The 16,123-nt window shown below is 37.8% G+C and overlaps 1 protein-coding gene across 4 annotated transcripts in view; it reads right to left on the minus strand.

The window, feature by feature from the left end:
* GALNT1 (polypeptide N-acetylgalactosaminyltransferase 1) overlaps positions 1-16,123 on the minus strand; it is a 125,467-nt gene that overhangs the window by 15,237 nt on the left and 94,107 nt on the right. For all 4 annotated transcript variants that reach the window (XM_067699327.1, XM_067699326.1, XM_067699329.1 and 1 more), the window contains 5 exons: positions 13,758-13,965; positions 8,947-9,117; positions 6,735-6,852; positions 4,873-5,053; positions 3,859-3,998 (listed from right to left, as the gene is read on the minus strand). In XM_067699327.1, the coding sequence (XP_067555428.1) occupies positions 3,859-3,998; positions 4,873-5,053; positions 6,735-6,852; positions 8,947-9,117; positions 13,758-13,965 (818 nt within the window). The remainder of the gene's footprint in view (positions 1-3,858; positions 3,999-4,872; positions 5,054-6,734; positions 6,853-8,946; positions 9,118-13,757; positions 13,966-16,123) is intronic.

Here is a 16,123-nt window from a genome sequence, read left to right on the forward strand (position 1 = left end):
AAGGGCCTTTTCCTTAAGGAAAGAGCACAGTGATGCTGGTTATGTGAAGGCTAGCATGACAAAATAAAAATCAGAGGAGCCCCAAATACGAGGCCATTCCCCTCATGGGACATTTGCTGTGCTGTCAGTGGATGGGAAGCTGTGGCTAAAAGTGAGAATGAAATCCTCCACATCTCAAGAGGGAAAACTGTCATTATATGTAGATGCCATGATACTATATATATAAAACCCTAAAGACTCCACACAAAAACTACTAGAACTGATGAACAAATTCAGCAAGGTAGCAGGATAGAAAATTAACATAACAGAAATTGGGTGCATTTCTTTACACTAACAATGAAATATCAGAAAGGGAAAGTAAAAAAAAAAAATCCCTTTCAAAACTGCATTTAAAAAAAACACCTAGGAATAAACCTGACCAAGGAGGTGAAAGACTTATATGCTGAGAACTATAAAACATTAATAAAGGAAACTGAAGATGATTCAAAGAAATGGAAAGATATTTTATGCTCTTGGATTGAAAGAATTAATATTGTTAAAGTGGCCGTACTACCAAAGCAATCTATAGATTTATGCAATTCCTATCAAATTACCCATGACATTTTTCACAGAAGGAGAACAAATAATCCTAAAATTTATATGGAACCATAAAAGACCCAGAATTGCCAACACAATACTGAGGAAAAAGAATACAGCAGGAGGCATAACTCTCCCAGACTTCAGACAATTCTACAAAGCTACAGTAATCAAAACAGTGTGGTTTTGGCACAAAAACAGACATATGGACCAACGGAACAGAACAGTGAGCCCAGAAATAAACCTACACACCTATGGTCAATTAATCTTTGACAAAGGAGCCTAGAATACACAATGGAGAAGAGACAGTCTCTTCAGCAAGTGGTACTGGGAAAGTTGGACAGATCGCGACATGTAAATCAATGAAATTAGAACACACCGTCATATCATACACAAAAATAAACTCAAAATGGCTTAAAGACTTAAATGTAAGACATGATACCATAAAACTCTTAGAAGGGAATATAGGCAAGACATTCTCTGACATAAATCATACCAATGTTTTAAGTCAGTCATTCAAGGCAATAGAAATAAAAACAAAAATAAACAAACGGGACCTAATCAAACCTACAAGCTTTTGCACAGCAAAGGAAACCTAAACAAAATGAAAAGACAGTCTATGGACTGGGAGAAAATATTTGCAAATGATGTGACCGACAAGGACTTCCAAACTGTACAAACAGCTCATACAACTCAATAACAACAACAAAAACAGCAAAAAAAAAACCCAATCAAAAAATGAGCAGAAGACCTGAATAAATATTTCTCCAAATAATACATACAGATGGCCAACAGGCACATGAAAAGATGATCAACATAGCTAATTATTAGAGAAATGCAAATCAAAACTACAATGAGGTATCACCTAACACTGGTCAGAATGGCCATCATTAAAAAGTCTACAACTAACAAAGGCTGGAGAGGGTGTGGACAAAAAGGAACCCTCCTACACTGTTGGTGGGAATGTAAATTGCTGCAGCCACTATGGAAAACAGTACGGAGGTTCCTCAAAAAACTAAAAACAGAGTTGCCATATGATCCTGCAATCCCACAACTGGTCATATATCCGGAGAAAACTATAATTTGAAAAGATACATGCACCCCAGTGTTCACTGCAGCACTATTTACAATAGCCAAGACATGGAAGCAACCTAAATGTCCATAGACAGATGAATGGATGAAGAAGATATGGTACATATATACAATGGAATACTACTCAGCCATAAGAAATAATGCCATTTGCAGCAACATGGATGGACCTAGAGATTATCATTACTAAGCAGAGTAAGTCAGAAAGAGAAAGACAAATACCATATGATATCACTTATATGTGGAATCCAAATTATGACACAAATGAACTTATCTACAGAACAGAAACAATCTCACAGATATAGAGAACAGACTTGTGGTTGCCAATGGGGGGTGTAGAGGAGGGATGGATAGGGAGTATGGGATTAGTAGATGCAAACTATTATATATAGGATGGATAAACAACAAGGTCCTACTGTATAGCACAGGGAACTATACTCAATATCCTGTGATAAACCATAATGGAAAAGAATATGAAAAAGAATGTGTGTGTGTGTGTGTGTGTGTGTGTGTGTGTGTGTGTATATATAAATGAATCACTTTGCTGTATAGTAGACATTAACACAACACTGTAAAGCAACTATACTTCAATAAAATTAAAAAAAAAATCTTCCACAGCTCCTGGTGCTTAGGAGACAAATTCTGCTAGACAGAAGACCTGAAAAAATAACAACTGGTTCCCCCCACTGAACAAGGTGGGAGGCTAAAGTATACTAATCTCAAAACCTCAGAAAGGCAAAACTTTCAGGGTTGAGGAGACAGAGACCCCTCCAAGAAACATACATGAGCCAGAAGTGAACTAAGTCTTCCCTAAAACTGCAACCCAGCCCCACCTAGCTCAATCTTTGTTATGGATTGAATTGTGTCCCCACTCCAAATTCACATGTTGGAGTCCTAACCCCCAGCACCTCAGAATGTGACATTATTTGGAGATAGGTTCTTTACAGAGGTAATCAAGTTAAAACGAGGTCATTAGGGTAGGCTTTAATCCAATATGACTGGTGTCCTTATAAACAGGGCAAATTTGGAGACAGACACGTACACAGGAGAATGCCATGTGAAGATGAGGGCAGAGATCAGGGTGACGCTTCTACATGCCAAGGAACACCGATGACTGTCGGCAAACCACTAGAAGCTAGAAAGAGGCAGAGAACAGATTCTTCACAGACCTCAGAAGGAACCAAACCTGCCCACACTTTGATCTTGGCTTTCTAGTCTTTAGAACTGTGAGACAATACATTTCTGTGTTTAAGCCAGAAGTGGTATTTTATTATGGCAGCCCTATGAAACTACTAAAACCCCTGACTTGATCAGACCCCTGGACTAAAGAGAAGGACCCATTTAGATTTCCTACACACAGAGCACAGCTTTGGCTGGGAACCAGAAAGAACGGCTATCGACATTCTAGGAAAACAGTGGGACAGGGCACAAGAAATACTTCCTTGTGACCATCCTGGTAGTTATACCAGAAGATAAGAAGGCAAGACTCTCTCACACCATACCCTATATCGTGGGCACCCACAAAGATTAAAAAGGCCAAACTCCAAAGCACAACTAATTGTGTTGGCTAATTATAAGCACTAATAAGTAAATTATTTCAGTTTCAAGAAGATCTGCTGCTGAATTCTAAGAGCAATGACTAAAGGCATCATCAGAGATAAGTATGCTAACCAACAGTCTTTGCAACCTCCATGCCCACACTGAGATTTCGGACTCCCAAGGGAAAATAAATGGGTGTTAAAAATACAACTTATTATAAATGGTCTTTCAAGTTTCCTTGTCAGTTCTTTACAATTTATCTTTACTTTGAAGTTCCTCACACTTTAATTTGGGCTAATTAATGCTAGGACATTAGCTTTAGGAATATATGGTTTCAACTAAATGGGCCAGTTTGTTAAAATAAGAAGTCTATCAAAGACACTAATATACTGTAACAAAAGTCCAACTGTGAAAGGTGAGAGGTAGAGCATTCTTATTTTAACAAAAATATAACATGATAAAAAATTAATAAGTAGACTGCTTCAACTAACAAGAACTTTCTCACATTTGAGGTAACTTTAATATGAAGGTACTCCCTTGTTAGAAGTGTAACCTCTATTCTTTTTTATAAATCAGTGAGAACATAATAACCACACAGAATACACACACACACACACACACACACACACACACACACACATATATTTTTTTTACCTCTCCCAAAGAGAAATAGTGACGTGGAATCTGAGAATCGGGATAGATATTCTCTAGGTACCAAGAGAAAGGTCTGCATTGAAGTTTGTGTCTTAGACCAAGTCTTGATGATATATCTCCATAATCTACCTTTGTAACACCTGTTAAAAGAAATAAGTGACTGAATTATTAATGTTCCGTTAGGTAACACATTTCTATTTATATATTGCATCTAAAAAGCCAGTCAAACAGGAAAAGTAGTATCATTTTGGTGATGTGTGACTACACAAGTGACATACCATAAATCCACCTCCCAAAGTATAAAACAAGGAAATATATGTGTTTTTCAAAGAAAAATTAAATTTATCTGAGAATGATATATATGCTAATAATATTACATACAAATGTAAGTTATATGGGGTCAGAAAAGTTTAATATTTGTTAAGGCAAAAACAAAAATAAAGACCAATTTTGCCCAAATATGAAACAGAGGTTAAACAGAGCAATTGTTTCCAGTCAGGTTTCTCTCTCACAGCTCACTGAATTGTGTGCGCTACCACTGCACAGTCTTGTGGTGATTGAAGAGGATGGAATGGTAACAACGCCAGGCAGATTTATAGCTGATGGAACAGCTGTTGCCACAAAACTCAGAAGAGCAGAGAAAAACTCCTGGAGAGAAGTCCCTGGAGGCATGTTACAGGGCTCTGCACTGGCCTTCAAATACTTGACGCTTTCATATACATGTTAAATGTTGCAGTTAGGTTTAAAAAAAAAAGAACATGGAAAGCACCTGGACCAATAGTGACTTCTGCAAGACTGGATCATGTATTGTTACTGTTAATGACATATACCAGGCATTCTGCTAAGCACCTTCTATACGTATGTGACTTCCTTTACTCCTTACAACAACCTATGAGGTAGGTGTCTGGCCTCTGCTCAGAGGTTCTCTTCCACTCCTTCTTATCTCTATTCAGAATGCATTAGGATCAGACCAAGAAAGTTAGTTTTGTAATTCTAATGCAAGATAATGCTAACCTGGAGAAATTATATAGAAGAAATTCTTGAATTCATCCATCCACACTTCTGCAAGTCGTCTGTTATTTTTATTGATAATCTGCCCTGTGCCTCCTGGAAACGTGTAGGGTGTAGCTTTCCGAAACACATGTCCAACATGTGAGCAAGTAACAATCTCCAAAGTTCCTCCACACTGCCAAATCTGAAAACAACAGCAAAGAAGACCAGTTTTAAACACTGATAATTATAAAAAAAAAAACGGTTCACATCTTATTGAGTTTCATAGCTGGAATTTCACAGAATCAAGGGCGTACAGTGGAGCTCCTGCTATATGGTCCCAAAGCCAGTGCTTCCTCAATTTTTGGTTCTGATCAAACCAGAAGTTGAAGGTTAAATTCAGAAAGATAGGTAAATGCAAAATACAGAAAAGACTTGAGGTCCACAGCAGTATTTCTCTAACTGCAGGCCGTCACTCTTACAAGGGTCATAAAATTCAAATTTGATGAACTGCAACCAGTACTAACAAGGATATACTGTTTCATGAAATGTTTATATTATGGGTTGTGTGTATATTTATTAATATGGTTCGTGGTCAAAAACTCTGACCATGCAGTATTCAGCCAGAGTCCTATCTGTTCCTCCTTCTCCAAACCTGTCACAACCTGTACATTAAACAGAACCTAGAAATCTAAACTTGATTACTCGTGAGTTATTCAGTGGACAGTGAGAGCACACTCTATGGTGTTTGTGAGAATGAAAACAAAAAAGGGGTAAAAGAAAGATCATTAACTGGTTTCACATCCTTAACGAAATTATCCTTTCAAAATACATTTTTCCGTAAGTCAAACATCTATTTTCAATTAAAATACATTTTGAAAAATTTTGATTTTGTTAAATATTGTGTGCCTGCCTTAACATTTTCACAGGATCATAAAGTGATACAGCTAAGTAGGATCTCCAAGATGATCTGGAGTTCAAACCTCTCCTTTTATAAAGAGCAAAGCTATCTACCAGGAACACAGCAAGCTAGCTGGGTTAGACTTCAGTGCAGTTCAGTGTGATTTCCACTATAGGCCATGTGTCTAAAGTTCATTATTTTCAGAAATACACTATGTCATTTTAAAAATATGTTGTTTTTTGTGAACAGGAAATGCATAAGACTTAAGGTTGACTGGGTTACCATTCATTTAGAATAATTTCAGAATTCTTTTGCCTTTTTCTTTTTTTTTTTTTTTTTGCGGTACACGGGCCTCTCACTGTTGTGGCCTCCCCCCATTGTGGAGCACAGGCTCCGGACACGCAGGCTCAGCGGCCATGGCTCACGAGCCCAGCCGCTCTGTGGCATGTGGGATCTTCCCGGAACAGGGCACGAACCCGTGTCCCCTGCATCGGCAGGCGGACTCTCAACCACTGCGCCACCAGGGAAGCCCGCCTTTTTCTTTTTATGGGGAAAAATATAAAGCTGGTAAAGTGACCAGGTTTAAATAAGAGAACAATTTTCAAACCAGAAGGACAAAGCATATTAAAGAAAGTGAGATTATGTTTTTGGCAGTTAAGTAACAAAGTAGCATCTACAAACTATGTGTTATTTTTGTTTATTTTTAGAGTTTGAATCACTTCCTTGAAAGTAACAAATTAAAGACAACAGGGGAATCTTGTATAAGTTTTACAGGTGGACTAGTAATCTAACTAAATTATTTGCTTAAAATAGTTTATAATGAACCTTTAATAGTATCACCAAACTTTTTATGGGCTGAAGGCTGTGAAGTCTGATTAAACTCATATTAAATTCACTTTTTAATTTTTATTTAGAGATAACATAAATATTTAAAGCATATCCATATTTGAGGTTATACAGATTACTTTTTTCAAAGGGAACTTACCCTAAAGGAAATTTCTAGGTTTTCTCCTCCCCAAATATCCATTCCAGCATCATATGTTCCAATTTCCTGAAAGTAATCTCTGTCTATTGAAAAAAGGCCTCCTGCCATTGTAGGTGTTCTGAAATTCAATCATAATACTATACCGTTAATTGTAACAATTTAAAATTTACTATCAGTTTTTGTTTTTAAAAGTAGTTTTATAACTGTTTTTAACTACAGAATAAATGCTTATTCTCACACTCTGCAGAAGCTTTCACAGGCTCCCAGGGCTTTCTTTGTTTTTGTGCTGTACCTGCACCCCAGTTGTGCTGCCACAGCTCCTACCTGGACATCCTTCTCTGCCTGGACACCCTTCCCTGCCCAGTCCCAAGGGCTCTTACTGTCTTCAGTACCTTTCTTGATCCTCAGGTCCTGACTGAGCTTCTACCCCAAACTCCTTAAATTGAAGCTATTTCTCATAATCCTCTCCATCTGACTGTGTATCTACTCCATAGTTCCAAGCAACCATAAATGCAGTTGACCACATTAACCAACTAGACTCACGTTAGCAGCTCTAACACGCCAGGTTCTAAGGGGTGGCAAATATTGCAAAGATGTAAGACTAAACAGGAGGAAAGCAATGAAGCCCTTTCCCTCAACCTTTAAGGAAGGAGATGAAGTACAGAATAAAATCAATATACTCCTCCTAAGTAAGGAGTTCATCATCCTCACCAAGTATGGTAAATTCTCTGCCTCAAAACATGGCCTAGGTATGTAGAGTGGGTGGGAATAGGTAGAATTAAGCAGAGAAATGATAATGAAGGAGGATTTAAATAAATGAATACCAAATATTGGTTTCCTTGAAGAATGAATATGGAGAAAAATTGGGTTCCAACTAAGAGACCGTAATTAAGTTCCAGGGACAGAGGACACTATGGAGATCATATTTTAGGATGAACTGGCTACCTATGTAACCCTAAAACATACTCATTCCATGCACTGGTGAGGGTGGCAGCATTTGCTTTTCCAGTAGAAACAGTTGTTTCCACAAAGAAGTTAGGACTTACTTTGATTTTAGAAGAGAAAAAAGAATGAGAAAGTCTAATATCTTAGGAGTCAAAGGAAATAAATAGGCTGACACCCTGCATTATCATTTAGTGCAGCGGTTTCTTGACCTAGGTTTGGGGATCTCTCTAAATTTCCTAGACTTGTATGTAAACCCTTCTGTTTGCACATGTGCATCCCTGCCTCCCACCCCCAGTCCCACTTTAGAGAAGACTCAAAGCATTTATCAGATTTTTCAAAGAAGTCAATCATGTATGGAATGTTTAGTGACCCCTGGTTTAGATGGTGATTTGAACTGTCACCAAAAGAGTGGAAAAGTCCCTTTACTAGGAAAGGACTCGGGCTGGCTAGGGAGAAAGAGCATAGAATTAGTGAAATCTCTCTTCAACTTTGTCAGAACTGGACTTAATTCAAAGGAAGACAGATCTGGGAAGCCTTCTCCTCTCCTGGAGAGGAGAAGGCTAAAAAAGCCTGGTGCTGCAGGAACTCTCAATTACTACAGAAGCAGCAGGCTGATGCAACTGGAATCCTAGGATGGCTCAGAAGGCTCAAGGTCTCTATCTAAAGGTCCTGAATAGCATGAAGGTTTTTATCCCTTTCTGAAAAAAATCTATATAAGACCAAATATAGAACAAAAGAAAAAGCAGAAATGCATTAATGGAAATCCTTTTTTATACTTTTGTCAATTCTAGTTATTTTTATATTTGAAACAAGCTTTTTCTAACCTTATCAGATGGTACATATCTGAATTTAAAATCTTACATTTTACTACCCAGTTTTAGGTATTATTTTCACATATTGGCACTTACAATTAATTAAGGGATGGTTTAAGTTAAATATTATTATCCCTAACAACTGAATTAAAGCATAAATTACAGATGTGCAAAACATTGTTCATATAGGAATGAAAACATATGCATGTCACTATCATTTCTCACAGGAACTAGATTTATAGAAATGAAAAATTCGAATTTTATTAATTCATCAGAGGAAAAAAATCCCTCTTTGAAATAATGATATACATGAAAGATGGCTCTTAACTACATATATGGTGCACAAATCCTTCATGTCTTTCAAAATACACATATAATCCTTCTAATATGATCCCCAATGCTTCACAATCCCCTGCCAATAACACATTAGGGAAAATGTTTGACAAATCAGTTACCTCACAGGAAGAGTTCGATCACCTTTCCTTCTGTCCATTTCTCTTTGGGGAACAGGATACCAGCGAAAATTGAGCTTCCAGTTGAATCCACCATAGGTCATGTCAGAACCTGCCATGTACTCAAAAGTATCATCACTGATCACATCAATGATAGGACAGACCACTGTCTTCCTAAAATCATAAAAGCAAATTAAAAATCTTTTAAAACCTTCTTTTTTGAGGGCTATGGTAACAATTATATAACAAGTGTATACTAAGTGTTTTTAAAATAAAAATACATTCTATTATGTTAAGGACAATGGTGAAAAAATTCCCTGCTATATCCTACCAAGCTAGCATCATAATTATTTATCATATTTATTTATAACTTATTGAAAATAACCTTCCATCCCTCTTCCATTCATACTTTTATATATTTGCCACATGTAAAAGTACTTCAAATATTTCTACAGTATTCAAAAATAACTTTTAATGACTATATATTTAATAATTCTAATGACTACATATTTAATAATTTTAAGCTAACAATTTTCTTAATAAATGACTTCTGGACATTTGTGTTTCTTATATATTTTTGCTATTAAGATACTAAGTGACCATGTTCATATATACAATATTTCACTTTTGCTTTAAGAGTGAACTTCCAGGAGTGAGATAAGTGAATTAAAGGAAAGAACTTTTTGTGGCACTACTCATAACTTCTTTCCAAAAGTGTTATATGTATATACAGATTCCTTATAATACTATCAACTTTGGATGTTATTTTCTTGCAATTTTGTTACTATAATAATGTTACACAGTATCTCTGGATTTAAAAAAATTATCTTTTCTAATCATTAGAAAGAGTATTTTTCCTGCAGTTTGTATTTCTTCATACAAATTGTCTGAACACGTACTCTGAAACATTTTCCTTTTGGTATTGTGATTTTTATAAACTTGAAAAAACACATATGCCCACAACCCCTTCTAAGAAACAGTGCCCTCTGCTCAGAGCCCTTGGGAGCCACATTTTAGAGTATGTGATATCCTCCCCATCTGACTGGTGTCTTATTTGAGAAATCTTTCCTTACTCCCAAATCATATTCTTCCATATTATCTTCAAAAACAATTATATTTTTGCCTTTCATGTTTATCTTTAATCCTTATGAAACTGATTTTGGGTATTACATGCAGTAAGGATCCAACTTCGTTTATTTTCCTTATGGATGACCAATTGTTCTAGCACTATTTATCTAACGGTCTTTTTTTTTTCTGCTGCTGTAATCATAAGTGCCTGCTCTGTCATAAATCAAGTTTTCATAGAAACATGGAGTGGCTCTGTTTCACTAGTCTATTTGTGAACTCCTGCATCAATACGTCACTGCCACAATTAAAATAGCTTTAAAATAAGTCTTGATGTCTAGTAGGGCAGGCCCAGTTGTACTTGACTCCTCTTTTTCAGGGGTATTTTAGCTATTTTTTAAAATGTGTATTTCCAGATAAATGTTAGAATCAGCCAGTTTCTCCAAGAAAATTCTGTTGAGATTTTCAATTAGAAACACATTGAATTTATATAAATCAATGTGGAGAGAAATGACATTTTTGTATTGACTTTTCTATCCATGAACATTATCCTTCTCTCCGCTCAGATTATTTTCCAATGAATTTCAACAGTTTTCTATTTCATGCATCATTTGTTAAACATATTCCTAATTATAGCCTATGATTTCCATTGCTGTTATAAATGGTATCATTTCTTTTCTTCTTTTTACATTATATTTTCTAACTCTTCCTGCTGGTATGGAGAAGGCAACTGACTTTTCTATGGTGATCTTATGTTTGGCTACACTGCTAAATTCTTATTATTTCTACTACTTATAGTTTACTTTTCTTCGTAAAAAAAAAAATCACTTGCAATTGACAGCACTTGCTTTTTTCCTTTCCAATTCTTATACCCTTTATTTCTTACATTATTGCAAAATCTAAGGCTTCTAATAATACTGAGTAACAGTAATAATTCAGGGCATTCTTATCTTGTGCAATATCTTCCAAAAAATACTTTCTGCATTTCTCTATTGATATGATGTTTGCTAGTTAAGGGGGTGTGTGTGTGTGTAGCTAAATTAAATTAGTTTAGCATCTTAAATTAGTAAATTTACATTCTATAATAGTTTACTAAGTATTTCTAATCATAAATCAATGTTCATTTTAATCATAAATGAACACTTTTTTCTGTATCTACTAAAGTGATTAGAGTTTTAATGACAGGGTTTGTTTTTGTTTTTGTTTTTGCAGTACGCGGGCCTCTCACTGTTGTGGTCTCTCCCATTGCAGAGCACAGGCTCTGGACACGCAGGCTCAGCAGCCACGGCTCATGGGCCCAGCCGTTCCACGGCATGTGGGATCCTCCCGGACCGGGGCACGAACCCGCGTCCCCTGCATCGGCAGGCGGACTCTCAAACACTGCGCCACCAGGGAAGTCCTAATGACAGGGTTTTAATCACAGTTTCAGAAATATGTTAGCAGGGTATATTATGTGAATTGGTTTTGTAATATTACACTAACCAAGTAGTGATGATATGTTACATATATTGATATGTTATATGATATGCTTTACTTATATATATAAATATATATATGTTGATATGATATTAATAAATCTCAGTTGGATTCAGTTTGCTGGTGCTATGAGATTTTCGTATTAGCATTTGTGAGTGGGTTTGAGTAATTTTCCACATCTGTTCTGGTTTCATATCAAGGTTATACTAGTCTCATAAAAAGAGCTGAATTGGTACCCCTTTTCTATGTTCTGCTTACAAATTCTTAGGGGAGATCCATTTCCCCTCCTCCACCCCATACCAAGGTTGAAACGGCCAAGTTGTCTTTGGTGTGGTGGGATTCATTTCTCATTCTAACACAGAAGTACAGACATCAGGAGCCTCGCTTTATACAGGTGTTTGCTATTCGTCTTCCCACTGTAGGCGGGGCCCAGGCCTTGGCTCCCATCCTCCCATCTGTTTGTCTTTCAAGGCAGAAGCTCAGTGTCCCCTAAGTTCAGCAGAAACCCTACAAGTGAAAGCTGGCTTTAGTGCCTAGACTACTTTACTTGTTTGCACTTTGTTCTGAGATCTGCAGAATTTCTTACTTTGCTGCCAACTTGGTGAGGCACTTAAAAATGTTTTGGGGGGACTTCCCTGGTGGTCCAGTGGTAAAGAATCCACCTTACAACGCAGGGGACACAGGTTTGAACCCTGGTCAGGGAACTAAGACCCCACATGCTGCAGGGCAACTAAGCCCACACGCCACACATACTGAGCTCTCGCGCCTCTACTAGAGAGACTGTGTGCCGCAAACTACAGAGCACACGTGCTCTGGAGCCCATGCGCCGCAACTACAGAGAGAAAAACCCGCATGCCACAACTAGAGAGAAGCTCATGCGCTGCAATGAAAAATCCTGCGTGCCTCAATGAAGATCCTGCGTGCTGCAACTAAGACCCGACGCAGCCAAAAATAAATGAAATAAATAAATAAAAAATAAATCTTTAAAAAAAAAATGTGTTTTGAATTTATCCAGCACTTAGCTTTTTCAGTTGGAAACATTATTCAGGATACCTAATCTACCACACAGCCCAAATGGAAGTTGTTGTGGTTGTTATTTCAGCCAATTTCCCTTTCATATTTCTGTCATCACCTCACATTGCTTTCTCTCCATGGGTCCAGGCTCCTGCTTCATAATGGTTACACATTGTCTTTACGCAAGCAAACACTTCCTAAATCAGTCATCTGTTACATATAGAAAACAATTTACAGAAATATCCTATTTCTTCTTCAGGCAGTGTTCTTCTTCCTAAAGCTACTGTATCTTCTCATTGCCCAGGCAATTCATCTTTGAAAGGGGAGAGATGGGGACTTCCTTGGCGGTCCAGTGGTTAAGATTCCACGCTCCTAATGCAGGGGGCATAGGTTCGATCCCGGGTCAGGGAACTAAGATCCCACATGCCGGGTGGCGCGGCCAAAAAAAAACTGGGCGTGGGGGGGCGGGCAGAGATGTAGGTCCAGCATTTGCTTACAAACAGAATAGATGCAATGACTTTGGCTCCCACTATGCTCTACGTGACTAGTAAAAGTTTACCCTGCTGAAATCTAAACCTTAATGTTGACACAGACAGCCTCTGGTTCAAACTTCAATGACAAGCAGAAATTCAACTAACATAGGTCTTGCAGACTGAAGTTAGGTTGTCTCCTCATATCTAGGAGCTAAGGCCAAGCCCAGCAGTAGGTAATTCTTTGAAAATTGTGCATCATGAAAGACTACAACCATGAGCTTGCACTGTTCCCAATATTCTACCTGTATTATCCAAGATTACAGTCCTTTTCCATAAACAATCAAGCATTTCAGGAGACAATGTGTTATCTCCCCACCCGCTTCTACCTTGTGCTATAGGCTAAGAGATACAGTCCCAGTAAGGATGCAGACAGAGAGGAGATGACCTGCTCGCGCCCCAGTGTCAGCCTTAGAGAGCAGGGACAAGTAAAGGGCTTTATCCTACCTTCCCTGAGATCCGTGTCTATCTGTTCTGCTCCCGTTTAGTGAAGAGAGCATATAGTATACGTCCTAACATGTTTCCTAATCCATCCTCATTAACAAGACAGTCTGCAAACATTCCTTCCAGACTTTAGAACGTGGTCTTATTCATATTTGGTTTAGAGTACTCTTCATGGGTATTTTAAAGGAAAATATTTTTATATTTATTTAAAAACATGGAATTTTGCAACTTACCATAGTTTAGGACAAACTCACTGAAAACAATTTATAGACTCCAGAAAATTACCTGTCATGTTTGATCCTGGCTAAGAGAGGCTCCAGCCACCCCACTGTACATTCACAGTGAGCATCTAAAAAGGTGATCACTTGGCCTTTAGACACTGCAGCTCCTTTTAACCTAGCTCTGATCAATCCAGAACGTTGCTCCATTCGAATTACGTGAACTGGTACTTTTAATTTTTTCACATAACTCTCTAGAGGTCTTTTCAAAAAGTCTGAAAATTAATAAAACAAAACAAATTTTAAAAACTGCGAGCTGGCATTATCCAGATGGAAGGCAATTTTGGTTTGCAATATTCATTCAACACATACCTACTGAGTACTTTCAGTGCGCTCCCTGACTCACAAACCCGTTTCACTTAGGAAGCCTTTTTATTTCCTGAGAGAATGTACCAGAACTGCCTCTCCTTTGTTACACGAGGAATTAGGGGAGAGCCTCTGAGCTCAGGCTCAGTCAAAGGCACGTTACCACACTTCTCTAAGCAGCTCTCCGTCAGGCTCAATTCTCCTTTTCTCTAATCATGCTTAAGGATCAGGAACAGAAAGAAGGTAGTGCAAGAGAATTAAATCCAGACTTCAATAGAGAGAAAGAACACAATATGCAATAGCTGTTAAGAGTTCAGAAAATTGTGGGGTTTCTTCAAAGGCAGAAACAAATTGTCTTATAGTTTATCACAGTCTCTGACTATGTAGTTCTTTTTCAGGAGGCGGGAAATGAGGTCAAGCTAGATGAGAATGCTGGACTGGAGCTATAAGACCAAACAGAACCCTTACCAGACAGGTCGGTCTAAGCAAAAAAGGTTTCCAGAGGGAAGGGCAATTGAAGAGGAAGAGAGAAAGGGAGAGTGAATGGGTGATGAAGTCAGCAGCTATCCTAGAGAGGTCAGATAGAGGTTATGCTCCTAAGCCAAGGAGTTCCTGCCTCCAAAGTACACAATTGATTTTAAAAAGCAGAAAAGGTTCCACTTCCTCAAACCAAAGACAGGAACCTTTTCAGATCAGGTTAGTTCATGGTGCTTATGCCAGAGAAGTGACAGATGGTGATCAAATGTCTTTCCAATTTGTCCCCATACCACAGGTACAAGGACAGTCTCTCTAGTGAAGGAAAAACTTGACATGGAGCTACTAGGACTCCTATGACTAGCTCTGTCCTGGGACCCCAGTAACGAAGGTCAGGGTGTAAGTATTAAGGGGCTCTTTAAATACTAAACGTGGGAATCCAAAGGGCTCCCTACATAGCGGAGAGGGAAAGACAAATAGTAGTGGAATGGTTCTGGCCCATTGGAACTGGTTAAGACCTGACTGATTCAATAATGGAATAATCAGGACTATGAAAACTGTGAAAGAAAAAAAGGCCTCTGTGTCCCACTACACCAGAACACCAATCATTTCCATGTCTGCTAATACACTTCCTAAAATATCTGGGCTAAAAAGAAAATCTGAAAAATATGTGGAGAACTCCTATCTGATCACCATGATTTTATGAACCAAACCTTAGGGTCAGAAACATATATAACTTGATTCTGAGTAAAAAAAGGTGAGGGTAGTGCCAACCCCAATGAAAAACAACATTTTACCACTTTATGCCTATTTAGTACAATGCCAGGTTCTTTACATATTTTATTTCATTTAATCCTCATAACAACCCTATGAGATGTCATTAAACATGTTTTAGATATGAAACTCTAAGGCTCAGAATATTAAATGAACTGATCAAGATGACACAGCTTATTAAGAGGTAGATCCAAGATTCAAACCAGGTCTGCCTGACTTCAAAGCCCCTCTTTTCACCCGCAGCAAGAAATCCTAGGAGGGAACTACCGAGAGAACAATTCAGGACTGCGGATTCACCCAACCTGATCCAAATTTAAATTTCTTTATGTCCAGAGTTTGACAGAATCTCATGTGGTAAGGTGTGAGATATATTCTAGTACCTTAGACCAGTCAAATTCGGCTGTGTCACACTGGGTTGCCCAGTAAGTCTTCCCCAAAATATTAGACAGTTTAAAGTGCTTATTAAGAATCAAAGCAATCTAATCCCTGAATTCTGTATCTTTGAAAGTTATAATATTCTGTCCTGTCTATAACTAAAATGAAAAATGCATGATTCTCTGGTCTGGTAGTTGAAAAAAGTTGCTATTCAACAAATTTTCTTGGCATCTTTGTTTGATGTCTTTGTGGCTTTCAGGCAATATGGCTAAGAAATAGGTATCTTCCTAACACCTGATACAGAATTATGGACTCAGGGCTAGGTGGGGGATTAGGAACTATTTATTCAAACCTCATTTTACAAAAATGAAGCCATGGAGGGGTGTTAAGTGATTATGATTAGAAGGTACTATGTCATCTAAAAATAAGAGAGAATCTTATTAG

Source organism: Pseudorca crassidens, chromosome 12 (genome assembly GCF_039906515.1).
Source record: "Pseudorca crassidens isolate mPseCra1 chromosome 12, mPseCra1.hap1, whole genome shotgun sequence".
Lineage (NCBI taxonomy): Eukaryota > Metazoa > Chordata > Mammalia > Artiodactyla > Delphinidae > Pseudorca > Pseudorca crassidens.